This window comes from Oncorhynchus mykiss, chromosome 18 (genome assembly GCF_057628025.1).
Source record: "Oncorhynchus mykiss isolate SJ-2025 chromosome 18, ASM5762802v1, whole genome shotgun sequence".
In the NCBI taxonomy this organism is placed as follows: domain Eukaryota; kingdom Metazoa; phylum Chordata; class Actinopteri; order Salmoniformes; family Salmonidae; genus Oncorhynchus; species Oncorhynchus mykiss.
In genome coordinates, this window is record NC_143039.1 from 4,502,106 (window position 1) to 4,520,458 (window position 18,353).

The 18,353-nt window shown below is 44.7% G+C and overlaps 2 protein-coding genes and 1 long non-coding RNA gene across 8 annotated transcripts in view; 2 read left to right on the forward strand and 1 right to left on the reverse strand.

Moving 5' to 3' along the window:
• Nucleotides 1-2,966, forward strand: part of LOC110515620 (FERM, ARHGEF and pleckstrin domain-containing protein 1) — a 96,136-nt gene extending 93,170 nt beyond the window's left edge. For all 6 annotated transcript variants that reach the window (XM_090206682.1, XM_090206678.1, XM_090206679.1 and 3 more), the window contains exon 27: nt 1,096-2,966. In XM_090206682.1, coding sequence (XP_090062808.1) covers nt 1,096-1,129 — 34 coding nt within the window. In that variant the 3' untranslated portion in view covers nt 1,130-2,966. The remainder of the gene's footprint in view (nt 1-1,095) is intronic.
• A 3,753-nt stretch (nt 2,967-6,719) lies between these two features.
• On the forward strand, nt 6,720-7,291 carry LOC149975355 (uncharacterized). The gene is made up of 2 exons (XR_016488189.1): nt 6,720-6,787; nt 6,860-7,291. It is a non-coding gene; the product is annotated as an uncharacterized LOC149975355 (long non-coding RNA).
• A 3,509-nt stretch (nt 7,292-10,800) lies between these two features.
• LOC118948705 (gamma-glutamylaminecyclotransferase-like) lies at nt 10,801-15,265 on the reverse strand. The gene is made up of 2 exons (XM_036973386.2): nt 15,136-15,265; nt 10,801-11,572 (listed from the first exon to the last, which is right to left on the reverse strand). Exons 1-2 carry the CDS (start codon nt 15,175-15,177, stop codon nt 11,081-11,083), a joined length of 534 nt encoding a protein of 177 aa, XP_036829281.1. The 5' UTR covers nt 15,178-15,265; the 3' UTR covers nt 10,801-11,080.
• Between the last annotated feature and the right edge of the window lie 3,088 nt (nt 15,266-18,353).

An 18,353-nucleotide genomic window follows, 5' to 3' on the forward strand; every position in this document is an offset into this window, starting at 1 on the left:
TTCAGTAGTGTGGTGTTGTCTTGTGGTGTTGTCTTGTTGTCTTCAGTAGTGTTGTCTTCAGTAGTGTGGTGTTGTCTTGTCTTCAGCAGTGTTGTCTTCGGTAGTGTGGTGTTGTCTTGTTGTCCTCAGTAGTGTTGTCTTGTTGTGTTCAGTAGTGTGGTGTTGTCTTCAGTAGTGTGGTGTTGTCTTGTTGTCTTCAGTAGTGTGGTGTTGTCTTCAGTAGTGTGGTGTTGTTGTCTTGTTGTCTTCAGCAGTGTTGTCTTCGGTAGTGTGGTGTTGTTGTCTTCAGCAGTGTGGTGTTGTCTTCAGCAGTGTGGTGTTGTCTTCAGCAGTGTGGTGTTGTCTTTGGTAGTGTTGTCTTCGGTAGTGTGGTGTTGTCTTCGGCAGTGTTGTCTTCGGTAGTGTGGTGTTGTCTTCGGTAGTGTTGTCTTCGGTAGTGTTGTCTTGTCTTCGGTAGTGTGGTGTTGTCTTCGGTAGTGTGGTGTTGTCTTTGGTAGTGTGGTGTTGTCTTCAGCAGTGTGGTGTTGTCTTGTTGTCTTCAGCAGTGTTGTCTTCAGCAGTGTGGTGTTGTCTTCGGTAGTGTTGTCTTCGGTAGTGTGGTGTTGTCTTCGGTAGTGTGGTGTTGTCTTCGGTAGTGTGGTGTTGTCTTGTTGTCTTCAGTAGTTTGATGTCTTGTCCTCAGTAGTGTGGTGTTGTCTTGTCTTCAGTAGTGTGGTGTTGTCCTCAGTAGTGTGGTGTTGTCCTCAGTAGTGTTTTGTTGTCTTCAGTAGTGTGGTGTTGTCTTCAGTAGTGTGGTGTTGTCTTCAGTAGTGTAGTGTGGTGTTGTCTTCAGTAGTGTTGTCTTCAGTAGTGTGGTGTTGTCTTCAGTAGTGTTGTGTTGTCTTCAGTAGTGTAGTGTTGTCTTCAGTAGTGTAGTGTTGTCTTCAGTAGTGTGGTGTTGTCTTCAGTAGTGTGGTGGTCAAAACTTTTCTCCAGGTGGATGGAGGTTATCCGTAGTGCTACCTGTCTGTCTCTAACCTGTCTGTCTGTCTCCAGGTGGATGGAGGTGATCCGTAGTGCTACCTGTCTGTCTCTAACCTGTCTGTCTGTCTCCAGGTGGATGGAGGTGATCCGTAGTGCTACCTGTTAAGCTAGTCGACCCCTCCTGAGCCAGAGGAAGGATCCTTACTGACCACGGAGCCAGTGAGGACTAGGAGGACACTGACCAACCCTCTTCTAGACGGCTCCTTCCTGTCCTTTAGGCCTCTTCTAGACGGCTCCTTCCTGCCCTTTAGCCTCTTCTAGACGGCTCCTTCCTGCCCTTTAGGCCTCTTCTAGACGGCTCCTTCCTGCCCTTTAGGCCTCTTCTAGACGACTCCTTCCTGCCCTTTAGGCCTCTTCTAGACGACTCCTTCCTGCCCTTTAGGCCTCTTCTAGACGGCTCCTTCCTGCCCTTTAGGCCTCTTCTAGACGGCTCCTTCCCGTCCTTTAGGCCTCTTCTTTCACCCTGCCCTCTTCACCTCTGGAGTACCGGCTCACTTTACTCCAGGTTACTTTACTAACCACCTGTCTGTATTGTCACGACGTGGCCCTTTTGGGTGTATATCCTCCTTCTCTCTCTCCCACCACAGGTGTTATTACCTCGGCCATACCTTCCTGTCTGAAAACTCTCCTCACTGCCATGCAGCATTGAGGGAGAGAGAACAAAGTGCTTCTCTTGCCAAAACTCCTAATATCCAAAATTGGAGTATTAAACGATATTTATATTTTTGAGAATGTGGGAATAGTCCGTGGGTACCTAAAGAACAATCATGTCGCGTTTGGTTCATTTGGTGACCTCATGAAAGACAGGAGACCCACATGACTGTATCTCTGTTTGTGTTTTCACTTCTCAGATGTACATCCAAATGTTGGATAAAATGAATGAGTAATTCTGAAACTATTTGTGAAAAGATTTAATGTGATGTTAGCCTTCTAAATGAGAGTATTGATTTTCATATAAAAAGATTAACTAGTCAGTGGCCACGCCCCCATGAGGCCAGACATCAGGCATCATGAAATCGCCCCTTCTTCCATAGAGTATAAACCACTTCCTATAAAATGGACATTGTCAGAGAACGCCGGGACGGAGTCCCCACGTTGAAATGGCTACAACTCTATAGGCCCTTACATCAGAAAACAGGAAGGGGTAGCTACATGTGAAATGGTTAAGAACTGCAAATCTATAGGCCGATGAGACCAGACAGCGTGTAGCGTTGGCTTCACGGCTAGAAATGATTCAACTCTAATAAAGCATTTCCACAGAAGGAACACGTTAGACAAGATCTCTTCAGTCTGCAGCTGGAAATGTGCCTAGGACGAAGAATACAGCAGACAACATCTATTCTATACGACAACATGGACGCCTGACGTATCCATTAGGAACGCAACCAGAGACTTTTCTGTCGACTCTCTCCAGCAGACGGACCGGCCGACTACAGGGTTGGAGGGAAAACCTACAGGAGGGTCTCTCTCCAGCAGACGGACCGGCCGACCACAGGGTTGGAGGGAAAACCTAGAGGAGGGTCTCTCTCCAGCAGACGGACCGGCCAACTACAGGAGGGTCTCTCCAGCAGACGGACCGGCCCGACCACAGGGTTGGAGGGAAAACCTACAGGAGGGTCTCTCTCCAGCAGATGGACCGGCCGACCACAGAGAGAGACAACAAGACATACACTCGGAAATATATGTAAATTACAATTTATTTTCGAATGAGCGGTTGTTCATATTCAAAGTACTAGCGACTTCTATGAGTGTATTTATCAGCTATGAGTCTCCCGCTCTTGAGTGGTCCCCACCCCTTTCCTTTGTCTACCAAGCCGTCAAATAGGGACTTTTCCTTCTGTCATGCTTAGTACCCAATGTATAACTAAATTATGTGTGTGTTGATGTAATTCTGTGATTTGATTAAGTTAGTTAGTAGATAAATAATAAAGCCAATTTGTATATCGCTGATTCATGATTCTATGCTAGGGTTCGTGCAGTTCAGTAATGAGACAAAATGCATTAATAAGAGATGAAACTATCTGACGAGTTATATTATAGTTATATTCGGGAAGTTGAAACCCCATAAACAGCATGTTCCCGTGGTGCCCCGACTTCCTAGTTAAAGTTAAATTATTAGTTTAATCACATAATTAAATTACACAGAGAATTGATTTGATCATATTCAGTCTTCACATTTACTGATAGTCAATGACACGACGGTATCTAGAGACAATCTTTACAACGGCGGCAGAAGCCATCATCTATTTGTCGTCTCCATGTTACAGTCTATTCTATAATGCAGCAGAGCCATCATCTGTGTGTCGTCTCTGTTAGATGATGGCTCTGCTGCGTTATAGAATAGACTAACATGGAGACGAAACATAGATGATGGCTCTGCTGCATTATAGAATAGACTATGTGTCGTCTCCATGTTAGTCTATAACGCAGCAGAGCCATCGTCTATGTTAGTCTATTCTATAACACAGCAGAGCCATCGTCTATGTTACAGTCTATTCTATAACGCAGCAGAGCCTCCAGGAGGGTCTCTCTCCAGGAACAGGGTTGGAGTTAAAACCTACAGGAGGGTCTCTCTCCAGGAACAGGGTTGGAGTTAAAACCTCCAGGAGGGTCTCTCTCCAGGAACAGGGTTGGAGTTAAAACCTACAGGAGGGTCTCTCTCCAGGAACAGGGTTGGAGTTAAAACCTCCAGGAGGGTCTCTCTCCAGGAACAGGGTTGGAGTTAAAACCTACAGGAGGGTCTCTCTCCAGGAACAGGGTTGGAGTTAAAACCTACAGGAGGGTCTCTCTCCAGGAACAGGGTTGGAGTTAAAACCTACAGGAGGGTCTCTCTCCAGGAACAGGGTTGGAGTTAAAACCTACAGGAGGGTCTCTCTCCAGGAACAGGGTTGGAGTTAAAACCTCCAGGAGGGTCTCTCTCCAGGAACAGGGTTGGAGTTAAAACCTCCAGGAGGGTCTCTCTCCAGGAACAGGGTTGGAGTTAAAACCTCCAGGAGGGTCTCTCTCCAGGAACAGGGTTGGAGTTAAAACCTACAGGAGGGTCTCTCTCCAGGAACAGGGTTGGAGTTAAAACCTCCAGGAGGGTCTCTCTCCAGGAACAGGGTTGGAGTTAAAACCTCCAGGAGGGTCTCTCTCCAGGAACAGGGTTGGAGTTAAAACCTACAGGAGGGTCTCTCTCCAGGAACAGGGTTGGAGTTAAAACCTCCAGGAGGGTCTCTCTCCAGGAACAGGGTTGGAGTTAAAACCTCCAGGAGGGTCTCTCTCCAGGAACAGGGTTGGAGTTAAAACCTACAGGAGGGTCTCTCTCCAGGAACAGGGTTGGAGTTAAAACCTCCAGGAGGGTCTCTCTCCAGGAACAGGGTTGGAGTTAAAACCTACAGGAGGGTCTCTCTCCAGGAACAGGGTTGGAGTTAAAACCTACAGGAGGGTCTCTCTCCAGGAACAGGGTTGGAGTATAACAATACATCAATTGTCCTAAAATAATTTATTTACTAACTAAGTAATTCACAGAAATGCATAACACATACAAAATAGATATGGTTACAAAGGAATGATAGGAGAATGTGGTCTAAACCGGCATGGCAGCTTGCTAGACAAAAAGGGAAGTGGGGGTCGACTGAGATGAGACAACACACAGTTGATAATTATAACAATTAACAATGTACCGGTACCCCCTGCATATAGTCTCATTACTAACCGGTACCCTCTGCATATAGTCTCATTACTAACCGGTACCCCCTGCATATAGTCTCATTACTAACCGGTACCCCCTGCATATAGTCTCATTACTAACCGGTACCCTCTGCATATAGTCTCATTACTAACCGGTACCCCCTGCATATAGTCTCATTACTAACCGGTACCCCCTGCATATAGTCGCATTACTAACCGGTACCCCATGCATATAGTCTCATTACTAACCGGTACCCCCTGCATATAGTCTCATTACTAACCGGTACCCCCTGCATATAGTCTCATTACTAACCGGTACCCCCTGCATATAGTCTCATTACTAACCGGTACCCACCGCATATAGTCTCATTACTAACCGGTACCCACCGCATATAGTCTCATTACTAACCGGTACCCACCGCATATAGTCTCATTACTAACCGGTACCCACCGCATATAGTCTCATTACTAACCGGTACCCACCGCATATAGTCTCATTACTAACCGGTACCCACCGCATATAGTCGCATTACTAACCGGTACCCCATGCATATAGTCTCATTACTAACCGGTACCCCCTGCATATAGTCTCATTACTAACCGGTACCCCCTGCATATAGTCTCATTACTAACCGGTACCCCCTGCATATAGTCTCATTACTAACCGGTACCCACCGCATATAGTCTCATTACTAACCGGTACCCACCGCATATAGTCTCATTACTAACCGGTACCCTCTGCATATAGTCTCATTACTAACCGGTACCCCCTGCATATAGTCTCATTACTAACCGGTACCCCCTGCATATAGTCTCATTACTAACCGGTACCCCCTGTATATAGTCTCATTACTAACCGGTACCCCCTGCATATAGTCTCATTACTAACCGGTACCCCCTGCATATAGTCTCATTACTAACCGGTACCCCCTGCATATAGTCTCATTACTAACCGGTACCCCCTGCATATAGTCTCATTACTAACCGGTACCCCCTGCATATAGTCTCGCTATGATTATTATTACTGCTGCTCTTTAATTATTTGTTAGTTCTTATTCATTTTTTTTTTTCTACTGTGATTTGATGGCAATCTTTTCTTGCCCATTCACCCTCTGAATGGCAAATAATCATTATTTAACCCGTCTCCTCCCCTTCATCTACACTGATTGAAGTGAATTTAACAGGTGACATCAATAAGGGATCCTGGATTCACCTGGCCAGTCTGTCATGGGAAGAATGAATGTGGTGTTGGAATGTGCTAAACATTGAGATAGGAAATGAAAGAGACTGGGTGTTCTGTTAGAATGGTTTTCTGAAGAAAGACAGAAGGCTTTGGAATGTGTTTGATGGAGGAGAGGACAGCGATGTGTTGATACAGGGGAGACAGATGGACATCTGTGGATTAGGTGAAGGAGGGGTTGAGGTCAGGACAGAGATGTGTTGATACAGGGGAGACAGATGGACATCTGGGTATTAGGTGAAGGAGGGGTTGAGAGCGATGTGTTGATACAGGGGAGATAAGATGGACATCTGTGGATTAGGTGAAGGAGGTGTTGAGAGCGATGTGTTGATACAGGGGAGACAGATGGACATCTGTGGATTAGGTGAAGGAGGGGTTGAGGTCAGGAGGTGAGGACAGAGATGTGTTGATACATGGGGGAGACAGATGGACATCTGTGGATTAGGTGAAGGAGGGGTTGAGGTCAGGAGGTGAGGAGAGCGATGTGTTGATACAGGGGAGACAGATGGATATCTGGGTATTAGGTGAAGGAGGGGTTGAGGTCAGCGATTTGTTGATACATGGGGAGACAGATGGACATCTGTGGATTAGGTGAAGGAGGGGTTGAGGTCAGGAGGTGAGGAGAGCGATGTGTTGATACATGGGGAGACAGACGGACATCTGTGGATTAGGTGAAGGAGGGGTTGAGGTCAGGAGGTGAGGACAGAGATGTGTTGATACAGGGGAGACAGATGGACATCTGTGGATTAGGTGAAGGAGGGGTTGAGGTCAGGAGGTGAGGACAGATGTGTTGATACAGGGGAGACAGATGGACATCTGTGGATTAGGTGAAGGAGGGGTTGAGGTCAGGAGGTGAGGAGAACGATGTGTTGATACATGGGGAGACAGACGGACATCTGTGGATTAGGTGAAGGAGGGGTTGAGGTCAGGAGGTGAGGACAGAGATGTGTTGATACAGGGGAGACAGATGGACATCTGTGGATTAGGTGAAGGAGGGGTTGAGGTCAGGAGGTGAGGAGAACGATGTGTTGATACATGGGGAGACAGACGGACATCTGTGGATTAGGTGAAGGAGGGGTTGAGGTCAGGGGGAGAGGAGAGTATTGTGTTGATACAGGGGAGACATCTGGGTATTAGATGAGAGGTCAGGACAGATTCTCTGAAGAGAGTAATTTAATGTTTGGTATCCTGTTACCCTCTTTATTAGCTTCCTGTGGAGCCATGAAACATAGGGATTGGAGAGAAAGGGGAGTGTCTTAAGTAGGATGTATATAAACTGTGAAGTCTGAAATCTTTAGCTGTCTGATTTTCTGCTGTACAGAACCTTTGGGAAATGATTAAACTTGGTTAAAGCTTCTCTAGAGTCTGAGTTATTTACTCTGAAAAATAAGAACCTAACAGTGGTATGATATAAGTCTATAATGTCCTGTCCCACTAATGGTCTCAACAACATAGGTCAGTCATGTCCTGTCCCACTAATGGACTCTCAACAACATAGTCATGTCCTGTCCCACTAATGGACTCTCAACAACATAGTCCTGTCCCACTAATGGTCTCAACAACATAGGTCAGTCATGTCCTGTCCCACTAATGGTCTCAACAACATAGTCATGTCCTGTCCCACTAATGGACTCTCAACAACATAGTCATGTCCTGTCCCACTAATGGACTCTCAACAACATAGTCATGTCCTGTCCCACTAATGGTCTCAACAACATAGGTCAGTCATGTCCTGTCCCACTAATGGTCTCAACAACATAGGTCAGTCATGTCCTGTCCCACTAATGGACTCTCAACAACATAGTCATGTCCTGTCCCACTAATGGTCTCAACAACATAGGTCAGTCATGTCCTGTCCCACTAATGGACTCTCAACAACATAGTCATGTCCTGTCCCACTAATGGTCTCAACAACATAGGTCAGTCATGTCCTGTCCCACTAATGGTCTCAACAACATAGGTCAGTCATGTCCTGTCCCACTAATGGACTCTCAACAACATAGTCATGTCCTGTCCCACTAATGGACTCTCAACAACATAGTCCTGTCCCACTAATGGTCTCAACAACATAGGTCAGTCATGTCCTGTCCCACTAATGGTCTCAACAACATAGTCATGTCCTGTCCCACTAATGGACTCTCAACAACATAGTCATGTCCTGTCCCACTAATGGACTCTCAACAACATAGTCATGTCCTGTCCCACTAATGGTCTCAACAACATAGGTCAGTCATGTCCTGTCCCACTAATGGTCTCAACAACATAGGTCAGTCATGTCCTGTCCCACTAATGGACTCTCAACAACATAGTCATGTCCTGTCCCACTAATGGTCTCAACAACATAGGTCAGTCATGTCCTGTCCCACTAATGGACTCTCAACAACATAGTCATGTCCTGTCCCACTAATGGTCTCAACAACATAGGTCAGTCATGTCCTGTCCCACTAATGGTCTCAACAACATAGGTCAGTCATGTCCTGTCCCACTAATGGTGTCTCAACAACATAGGTCAGTCATGTCCTGTCCCACTAATGGTCTCAACAACATAGGTCAGTCATGTCCTGTCCCACTAATGGTCTCAACAACATAGGTCAGACATGTCCTGTCCCACTAATGGTCTCAACAACATGGGTCAGTCATGTCCTGTCCCACTAATGGACTCTCAACAACATAGTCATGTCCTGTCCCACTAATGGTCTCAACAACATAGTCATGCCCTGTCCCACTAATGGCCTCTCAACAACATAGTCATGTCCTGTCCCACTAATGGCCTCTCAACAACATAGTCATGTCCTGTCCCACTAATGGCCTCTCAACAACATAGTCATGTCCTGTCCCACTAATGGCCTCTCAACAACATAGTCATGTCCTGTCCCACTAATGGCCTCTCAACAACATAGTCATGTCCTGTCCCACTAATGGACTCTCAACAACATAGTCATGTCCTGTCCCACTAATGGACTCTCAACAACATAGTCATGTCCTGTCCCACTAATGGTCTCAACAACAGGTCAGACATGTCCTGTCCCACTAATGGCCTCTCAACAACAGGTCAGACATGTCCTGTCCCACTAATGGCCTCTCAACAACAGGTCAGACATGTCCTGCAGCAGTGATCAGACAGTTTAGCTTCATAGAGGAATGTATAATTGTAGTAATTTTTACAGGTCTAATTTTTACGTACAGTCTAAAGTGCTTTCTAGCTAATGTTCTGTTAGAATAACCGGTTCTGCTACGGAGTAGTCAAACAACATTATCTGACAGTAGCTAATGTTCTGTTAGCATAACAGGTTCTGCTACGGAGTAGGCAAACAACATTATCTGACACTAGCTAATGTTCTGCTACGGAGTAGACAAACAACATTATCTGACAGTAGCTAATGTTCTGTTAGCATAACAGGTTCTGCTACGGAGTAGACAAACAACATTTATCTGACAGTAGCTAGGTCACATGACATGGGTCAGGTAAGAAACGATAGACATGTAGAACTACAGTAGGGTTTAGTAGTACTGTACCAATGACTGGACCCAGTATGGTAGATAGGACTACTTGAGGTGAGGGAGAAAGTGTGGTGGGACAAGTATTCGTTAGCTAGCCAATTTATCTGATCAAATAATTGAGTTCATGGTGTGAAAATTTGCTGCTAATAAAGTCAGACAGCTGACGCTAGCTAGCTAACGTTACAGCTGACGCTAGCCGACATTAGTAACCAATTCGCTATAGTATTAACTGGTATACGACTCCTTGCCGTTCCTCGAGTTATAACACAGTTGCTTACTGGACCCTGGCAATCTGTGTGAAATGTTAACTAATGTTCTCTCTCTACAGTATTGTTTCATTTTCAGGTTGAGAGAATGAGGTGAAAAATGAGGCGTTGCTTGTTAAACAGGTGGGATCAGGTGTAGCTGGGCTTAAGATGGATGCCTCTATAGAGGTGAAAGAAACCACCCGTTCCCTCCTCTCTGCTGCTGACACATTGTAGAACACATGTCCACAGGCAGGAAGTGTACAATGTAATAATGTGTGGCCCAAAGACATTGTTTTAGTGTTGATCTTGACAGTAACACTGGAGTGTTTTAATTCAGTGAATGTTATTTTTGCTCACATGTAGCCTTGTGCACTTGATCCATGTCTACTATAGTGGCCACTATAACAGGGCAGAAATAGAATGACTTTCATTCAATTTATACTTTAACATGTTTTTTTCCCCCCCAAGTGCAATATTTAGATGTGTGGTCACAAGCGTTCTATTATAAAGGCTGTCATGGTAACTAGCGTTCTATTATAAAGGCTGTCGTGGTAACTAGCGTTCTATTATAAAGGCTGTCGTGGTCACAAGCGTTCTATTATAAAGGCTGTCGTGGTAACAAGCGTTCTATTATAAAGGCTGTCGTGGTAACAAGCGTTCTATTATAAAGGCTGTCGTGGTAACAAGCGTTCTATTATAAAGGCTGTCATGGTAACAAGCGTTCTATTATAAAGGCTGTCGTGGTGACAAGCGTTCTATTATAAAGGCTGTCGTGGTAACAAGCGTTCTATTATAAAGGCTGTCGTGGTAACAAGCGTTCTATTATAAAGGCTGTCGTGGTAACAAGCGTTCTATTATAAAGGCTGTCGTGGTAACAAGCGTTCTATTATAAAGGCTGTCGTGGTAACAAGCGTTCTATTATAAAGGCTGTCGTGGTAACAAGCGTTCTATTATAAAGGCTGTCGTGGTAACTGCAATATTAGTGTATTGTTTTTTTTCTCAAGACTTGAGTGTCATTTGCAGTAAAGTTTAGTCAACAAATAACATTGGATTGTTTTAGCTGTGAGTTCGGTTCACATGAACCACTGGTTATGTTACACACAGAGACGGATCATGTAGATGATATTCTGTTGCTTAATTAGTTAAAACCTGCACTTCCCCCTAGCAGGGATTTATTACATGTTTCAGTGCAACAACAACGTGTCTCCTTTTAGGGCCCTCAGCAGTTTACATCCCTGGACAGTAAAAAGTAGTCAACTGTAAAAACAACAGTACCAAGTCAACATATCTAAAAAGCTATCCTGTGTAGCAGCCTATCTATCCTCTAGCCAGGTCCCAGACCTGCTGGTGTTATCATAACAAGGAGTGGCATGTTGGCACCCAGGCTACAGATCCTTCAGTGGATCTCTCTGTCCTCCCTGTCGATGTACACCAAGCCATGGTCTCCGTAGGCGTCGTAGTTCTCATAGAAGTTGTGTTTGAGCCAGGCAGGCTGGTAGGAGGTGGTGCTGTAGAAGAAGGCCTCCATCATGCTGCCTGGGCTCCTCTCTCTCCCCTCCACCTTCCAGTCCTCCAACTCTATCTGAACGGAGGTGCGTTGGTACATGGTGGGGCAGCCCTCGAAGGCGTCTAGGAAGCTCAGCATGGTGTCATCCACCCTGTACACCTCCCCCTGGACCCTGTGGCCCTCCCCGGGACGGTTCAGCAGGTAGGGGATGTTGTACTTCCCAGCGATCACCAGCGGGTAGCCATCTACGGTGCGGGCGTGACCACAGAACTCAGCCTTCCCGTTCCCCTGGTCCGGCAGCATCCTGAAGTAGTTGGGCTGACCCTTCTTCAGAGTCCCATAGACAAAGATATAAGTCATCTGGACCGGCGGGACGTAGATCTGGAAACAGGACAGATATGGAACACTTAGTTGTCTCACAGTTAACTGGACAACCTGCAGTTGACACACCCATTTCTGCACCGGAGGCTGCTGAATGGAGAACGGGCTCATAGTAATGGCTGGAATGGAGTGGATGGAATGGAAACTAACACATGAAAACCACGTGATTTGATACCATTCCGTTTCAGCCGTTACTATGAACCTGTTCTCCCCAGTGAAGGAGCCACCAACCCTCCTGTGATGTGTGACCTATTGATTCTTGAAGAATATACTGGAACTTATGAATGTCTCATGACCATAGTTTAACTGTTGGACCCCAGCGGAAATCAAAACATAACCTGGTTTTACTCTGTTGGATTCTGGCATGAAATATACTAATTAATGTTACCATACTAGAACTAAGGATTCAAATCAAATAAAACATTGATTACTTCACATGTAAAAGTAATGTATGTGTTGGGGTCAATGAGGAATGGATAGAGAACTGGAACGTTACTGAGTCAGACAAGGGGAAGGGTGGATAGAGAACTGGCTGTATGGAAAGTTACTGAGTCAGACAAGGGGAAGGGTGGATAGAGAACTGGCTGTATGGAAAGTTACTGAGTCAGACAAGGGGAAGGGTGGATAGAGAACTGGCTGTATGGAAAGTTACTGAGTCAGACAAGGGGAAGGGTGGATAGGGAACTGGCTGTATGGAAAGTTACTGAGTCAGACAAGGGGAAGGGTGGATAGAGAACTGGCTGTATGGAAAGTTACTGAGTCAGACAAGGGGAAGGGTGGATAGAGAACTGGCTGTATGGAAAGTTACTGAGTCAGACAAGGGGAAGGGTGGATAGGGAACTGGCTGTATGGAAAGTTACTGAGTCAGACAAGGGGAAGGGTGGATAGAGAACTGGCTGTATGGAAAGTTACTGAGTCAGACAAGGGGAAGGGTGGATAGGGAACTGGCTGTATGGAAAGTTACTGAGTCAGACAAGGGGAAGGGTGGATAGAGAACTGGCTGTATGGAAAGTTACTGAGTCAGACAAGGGGAAGGGTGGATAGAGAACTGGCTGTATGGAAAGTTACTGAGTCAGACAAGGGGAAGGGTGGATAGAGAACTGGCTGTATGGAAAGTTACTGAGTCAGACAAGGGGAAGGGTGGATAGAGAACTGGCTGTATGGAAAGTTACTGAGTCAGACAAGGGGAAGGGTGGATAGAGAACTGGCTGTATGGAAAGTTACTGAGTCAGACAAGGGGAAGGGTGGATAGAGAACTGGCTGTATTGAAAGTTACTGAAAAGTTACCTATCTCACACAGAGGGGCCCACCCCAACGATCCCCCTACTACAGTCCTATCTCACACAGAGGGGCCCACCCCAACGATCCCCCTACTACAGTCCTCTCTCACACAGAGGGGCCCACCCCAACGATCCCCCTACTACAGTCCTATCTCACACAGAGGGGCCCACCCCAACGATCCCCCTACTACAGTCCTATCTCACACAGAGGGGCCCACCCCAACGATCCCCCTACTACAGTCCTCACACAGAGGGGCCCACCCCAACGATCCCCCTACTACAGTCCTATCTCACACAGAGGGGCCCACCCCAACGATGTCACACAGAGGGGCCCACCCCAACGATCCCCCTACTACAGTCCTATCTCACACAGAGGGGCCCAACCCAACAATCCCCCTACTACAGTCCTCTCTCACACAGAGGGGCCCACCCCAACGATCCCCCTACTACAGTCCTCTCACACAGAGGGGCCCACCCCAACGACCCCCCTACTACAGTCCTATCTCACACAGAGGGGCCCACAAAGGTTCTAGCATCAGACAGGGCCGTGACTTATAAAACCCCTTTTTTTTACCTACCAGAGTCTTATTACAGTCTTATTTTAGCCTTTATTTAACTAGGCAAGTCAGTTTTTACTAGAGTCTTATTACAGAGTCTTATTTTAGCCTTTATTTAACCAGGCAAGTCAGTTAAGAACAAATTCTTATTTACAATGACGGCCTACAGAGGAACAGTGGGTTAACTGCCTTGTTCAGGGGCAGAACGACAGATTTTCACCTTGTCAGCTCTGGGATTCAATCTTTGAACCTTTCAGTTACTAGTCCAACGCTTTAACCACTAGGCCACCTGCCGCTCACTACACCAGTGAGAGGAACCAGTTCAGTTCCTCCCTCGCAACAGAGATGCATTGGCTGTGTTAGGAGTTGACCCGCCTCGTAGGAGGTTATAAATACATGTTGTGTAATCACGCTTTGTCTTTGCAGCTGAATGAACCAGTGGGTGAATAGACTGGGTTTGAGCTTTTCCTAGTCGTCCATTTAAGTTTATAATAAATGTCAAATACAAAACAATACTGTATAGCCTCAAAACAATAACTAGCTGCTTTCAGTTGCTGAAAACTAGCTGCTTTCAGTTGCTGAAAACTAGCTGCTTTCAGTTGCTGAAAACTAGCTGCTTTCAGTTGCTGAAAACTAGCTGCTTTCAGTTGCTGAAAACTAGCTGCTTTCAGTTGCTGAAAACTAGCTGCTTTCAGTTGCTGAAAACTAGCTGCTTTCAGTTGCTGAAAACTAGCTGCTTTCAGTTGCTGAAAACTAGCTGCTTTCAGTTGCTGAAAACTAGCTGCTTTCAGTTGCTGAAAACTAGCTGCTTTCAGTTGCTGAAAACTAGCTGCTTTCAGTTGCTGAAAACTAGCTGCTTTCAGTTGCTGATAACTAGCTGCTTTCAGTTGCTGAAAACTAGCTGCTTTCAGTTGCTGAAAACTAGCTGCTTTCAGTTGCTGAAAACTAGCTGCTTTCAGTTGCTGAAAACTAGCTGCTTTCAGTTGCTGAAAACTAGCTGCTTTCAGTTGCTGAAAACTAGCTGCTTTCAGTTGCTGAAAACTAGCTGCTTTCAGTTGCTGAAAACTAGCTGCTTTCAGTTGCTGAAAACTAGCTGCTTTCAGTTGCTGAAAACTAGCTGCTTTCAGTTGCTGAAAACTAGCTGCTTTCAGTTGCTGAAAACTAGCTGCTTTCAGTTGCTGATAACTAGCTGATAACTAGCTGCTTTCAGTTGCTGATAACTAGCTGAAAAATAGCTGCTTTCAGTTGCTGATAACTAGCTGATAACTAGCTGCTTTCAGTTGCTGATAACTAGCTGAAAACTAGCTGCTTTCAGTTGCTGATAACTAGCTGATAACTAGCTGAACTCATGTTGTTGTACAACTTCAGCAACAAAAGAGAGGTCTGAACCAAAGTAGTAAACTAGTTTAGGCGTCTGCAGATTCTCCAAACCCTCTCCTCTGGCGAGCAACTGGGAGCATGTTTTTATTCCAGCCCAGCACTACGCGTGAATCAAATGTATGTAAAGACTGAAGGTGCAGAAACCAGAGATAGTTGATGAGTAATAATGCTTGGCTGGAACCTAAACACCCAGTAGGTCTCCAGGACTGAGGTTTGGTTTTGAAATGCATCAAAAGTAATTTAGCTTGATACAGTCACTACACAAGTCACAACCGAACCTGTATATCGGCAACGTTAAGATGATTATATAATGAAATACATTGAAACACAATGTTGTTCTGCTCACCAACAGCGACGTGAGTAAAGCAGCTCCTCGAAAGCCTCTCATTACGTCTTGTCGGGGTTTAACGGCCCCGGTGAAAGGTAGGCTGAACTGACACCGGAATGAAGAGGGAGGGTTCCGGTACAATGTTGTCGTCATTTCCTTCGTTTTGTGGCTAGAGTTAAATAGTTTCTAAAGAACAAACTTCACGTAGGCAACCGAAATGAATCATTCGTGTATATTTGTGTTATATTAAACATAGAGGGAGTAACATGTTGGCAAGCAATAAGCATGGCTGAGTTATTACCCTTACACTTTCAGAAATACTAGTCGATTTATTTATAGACTAATACAAATCAGTAGTGGATTTAGATACGGGCATCCAATGTGTTGCTTTACCGCCACCTACTAGACTGGAATAAAACTCCCTTATGCTTTACTCGAAAAATAAACATGTACTAAATAAATGCCCTACTATCTAACACTACACACTACACTTTCAAAATGATATATAACACCCCCCTATTCTACTAATTAAATTTATTTATTCCTACCTCAGGCCATCATCCTGAAAGGATGGGACACCACCACTTAGCCCACCCTGTAACTCTTCTGATGTCAAGTCTCCTAAACCCAAACAGCTCTGCAGCTGCCACCACCACCTCTCTTTTCTGAGGCTTCCGTTCCATCCCTGCTGTACAGTTGATAACCGTTGCTATGAATGCTAAAAATCCCACTCTTACTGAAACATCACTTTTTGTCCTATTCCTCTGTACTGATTGTGTTGTCTATTTATGTGACTTACTATGGTTACTGACTTCAATTATAAATGTTTTATTTTTTCTATAAGATGCCCCCTAATTCAACCAAGGAGAGGACAAGGACATACACTATATATGCAAATGTATGTGGACCCTGTGGTGGTTATTTCTGTATAATCAAACGAGGAGAGACAAACGTATCACACAAGTCTGAGTTAAACTTAATCAAAAATCTGTTATTCACTTATTAATAAGAGAGCATGCACACTGAGTGAACAGAGGGAGAGCCCCATGATTCTGAGTTGGGGCTTTCTTTATATATTTGGGGCGGCAGGTAGCCTAGTGGTTAGAGCGTTGGGCCAGTAACTGAAAGGTTACTGGGTCGAAACCCCGAGCTGAAAAGGTACAAATCTGTGGTTCTGCCCCTGAACAAGGCAGTTAACCCACTGTTTCTAGGCCGTCATTGTAAATAAGAATTTGTTCTTAACTGACTGGCCTAGTTAAAGGTAAAAATATATATATATATATATATATATATATATATATATATATATATAAATATAGCCCAACCTTGTTACATGTTCTTAAACTACCACAACTGTCTCAATGTGTCAAACCAGATGCTGACTACTAAAACCTTGTGAAGGTGTGAGCATGGCCAATAAGGTGCTAGTGTAACAGTTGTTAAAGTACTATGTGAATTTCACCAGGTTCATATATCAATATGTTGTGTTGATTTGTTATGCATGCCTGCATCCTGGGAGAAGGGGAGTGTGTACTTGCGTTTTGCACGGCGTGCTCGTGCTCAAATCATTTTGATGCACTGAGAGAGGTAGGCACGCTTTTTCTGTCTTCAGAAAAGTTTGATTCTTTTAAGTACAAAGTCATACACACAATGTTTTGTTCATGAATAATGATGTATATTTAGAGGTTACTCATAAGTGGATGGTATTGTTAAGATGCACTTGTGATTGTACTTTTTAGGATGATATCAACATTCTGAATTCAACATGTGGTTAATAGCTAGCTAAGGTATTAGCAGGCTATTGTATGTGTGAACGATGGCTAGCTCCTCGAATGATCCCAGTCCCTCCTATTGTGCATCTGTTGTAGAAAGAGGCGACGATTCTCAGAACAGATGTGCTCTACAAATGTTTTATTTCCTTTTGGATGCAGATGCAAGATGCAGAGAGTCAGTTCTGGTTGATTAAAACTACCTGATCTCCAAAGTCCACGTTTATGGTCTCTATCAACCACACACAACGCAGAGTTACAGCGGTGTAGTATAGCACCGGCTACACTAGGGAAGGTTAATGCCAGGACTAAGGTTTTGGCTAGAAAGTCCAAGCTGTTTGATAAGGACTCCATGAAAGTGCTAGCTACTGCCCTCATTCAATGCCATTTTGACTACGCTAGTACTTCCTGGCTTGGGGGCTTATCTAAATTTATGAAGGGGGAGCTCCAGATTGCCCAGAATAAGCTGATCAGGGTAGAATTGTGGGTGAGTCCACGTACTCACATAGGCAGGAGCTGCCTGTCGAGGCTAGGGTGTCCCAGATTAGACTAGGTCTGGTTTACAGGAGTATTTATGGTCCTACGCCCAGATATCTAACTGATTACTTTCCTCGTGTTAGGGATGCACACAATCACAGCACCAGATCAGGTGTTGCTGATGTGTGCTAATACAGGTTCAGGAGTAATGCTGGGAAAGGTACTTTCTTGTATACTGGAGCCTCAGAATGGAATGAGTTGCCTCTGCCCATAAAAACAACGTCCTCTCTGGGCAGCTTTAAAAATAAAGTAAAAATGTGTTTGATGTCTTCTGTGCCCATATGAATAACCCCTATGATGTAACTGGAATGATGAGACAGATGTTCTTCTCTGTTTTTGATGAGACAGATGTTCTTCTTCTCTGTTTTTGATGAGACAGATGTTCTTCTTCTCTGTTTTTGTGTTATTATTTCACTACCATAATGTGTTCGATCTTGTCTAGCCATCTTGTCTCAAGAGGACCACAATGGAAATAATTCCCAGACTGTATAGTGTGTTATCCTCCATGATTTAACAATGGAAATAATTCCCAGACTGTATAGTGTGTTATCCTCCATGATTTAACAATGGAAATAAGTCCCAGACTGTATAGTGTGTTATCCTCCATGATTTAACAATGGAAATACGTCCCAGACTGTATAGTGTGTTATCCTCCATGATTTAACAATGGAAATAATTCCCAGACTGTATAGTGTGTTATCCTCCATGATTTAACAATGGAAATAAGTCCCAGACTGTATTGTGTGTTATCCTCCCTGATTTAACAATGGAAATAATTCCCAGACTGTATAGTGTGTTATCCTCCATGATTTAACAATGGAAATAATTCCCAGACTGTATAGTGTGTTATCCTCCATGATTTAACAATGGAAATAAGTCCCAGACTGTATAGTGTGTTATCCTCCATGATTTAACAATGGAAATAAGTCC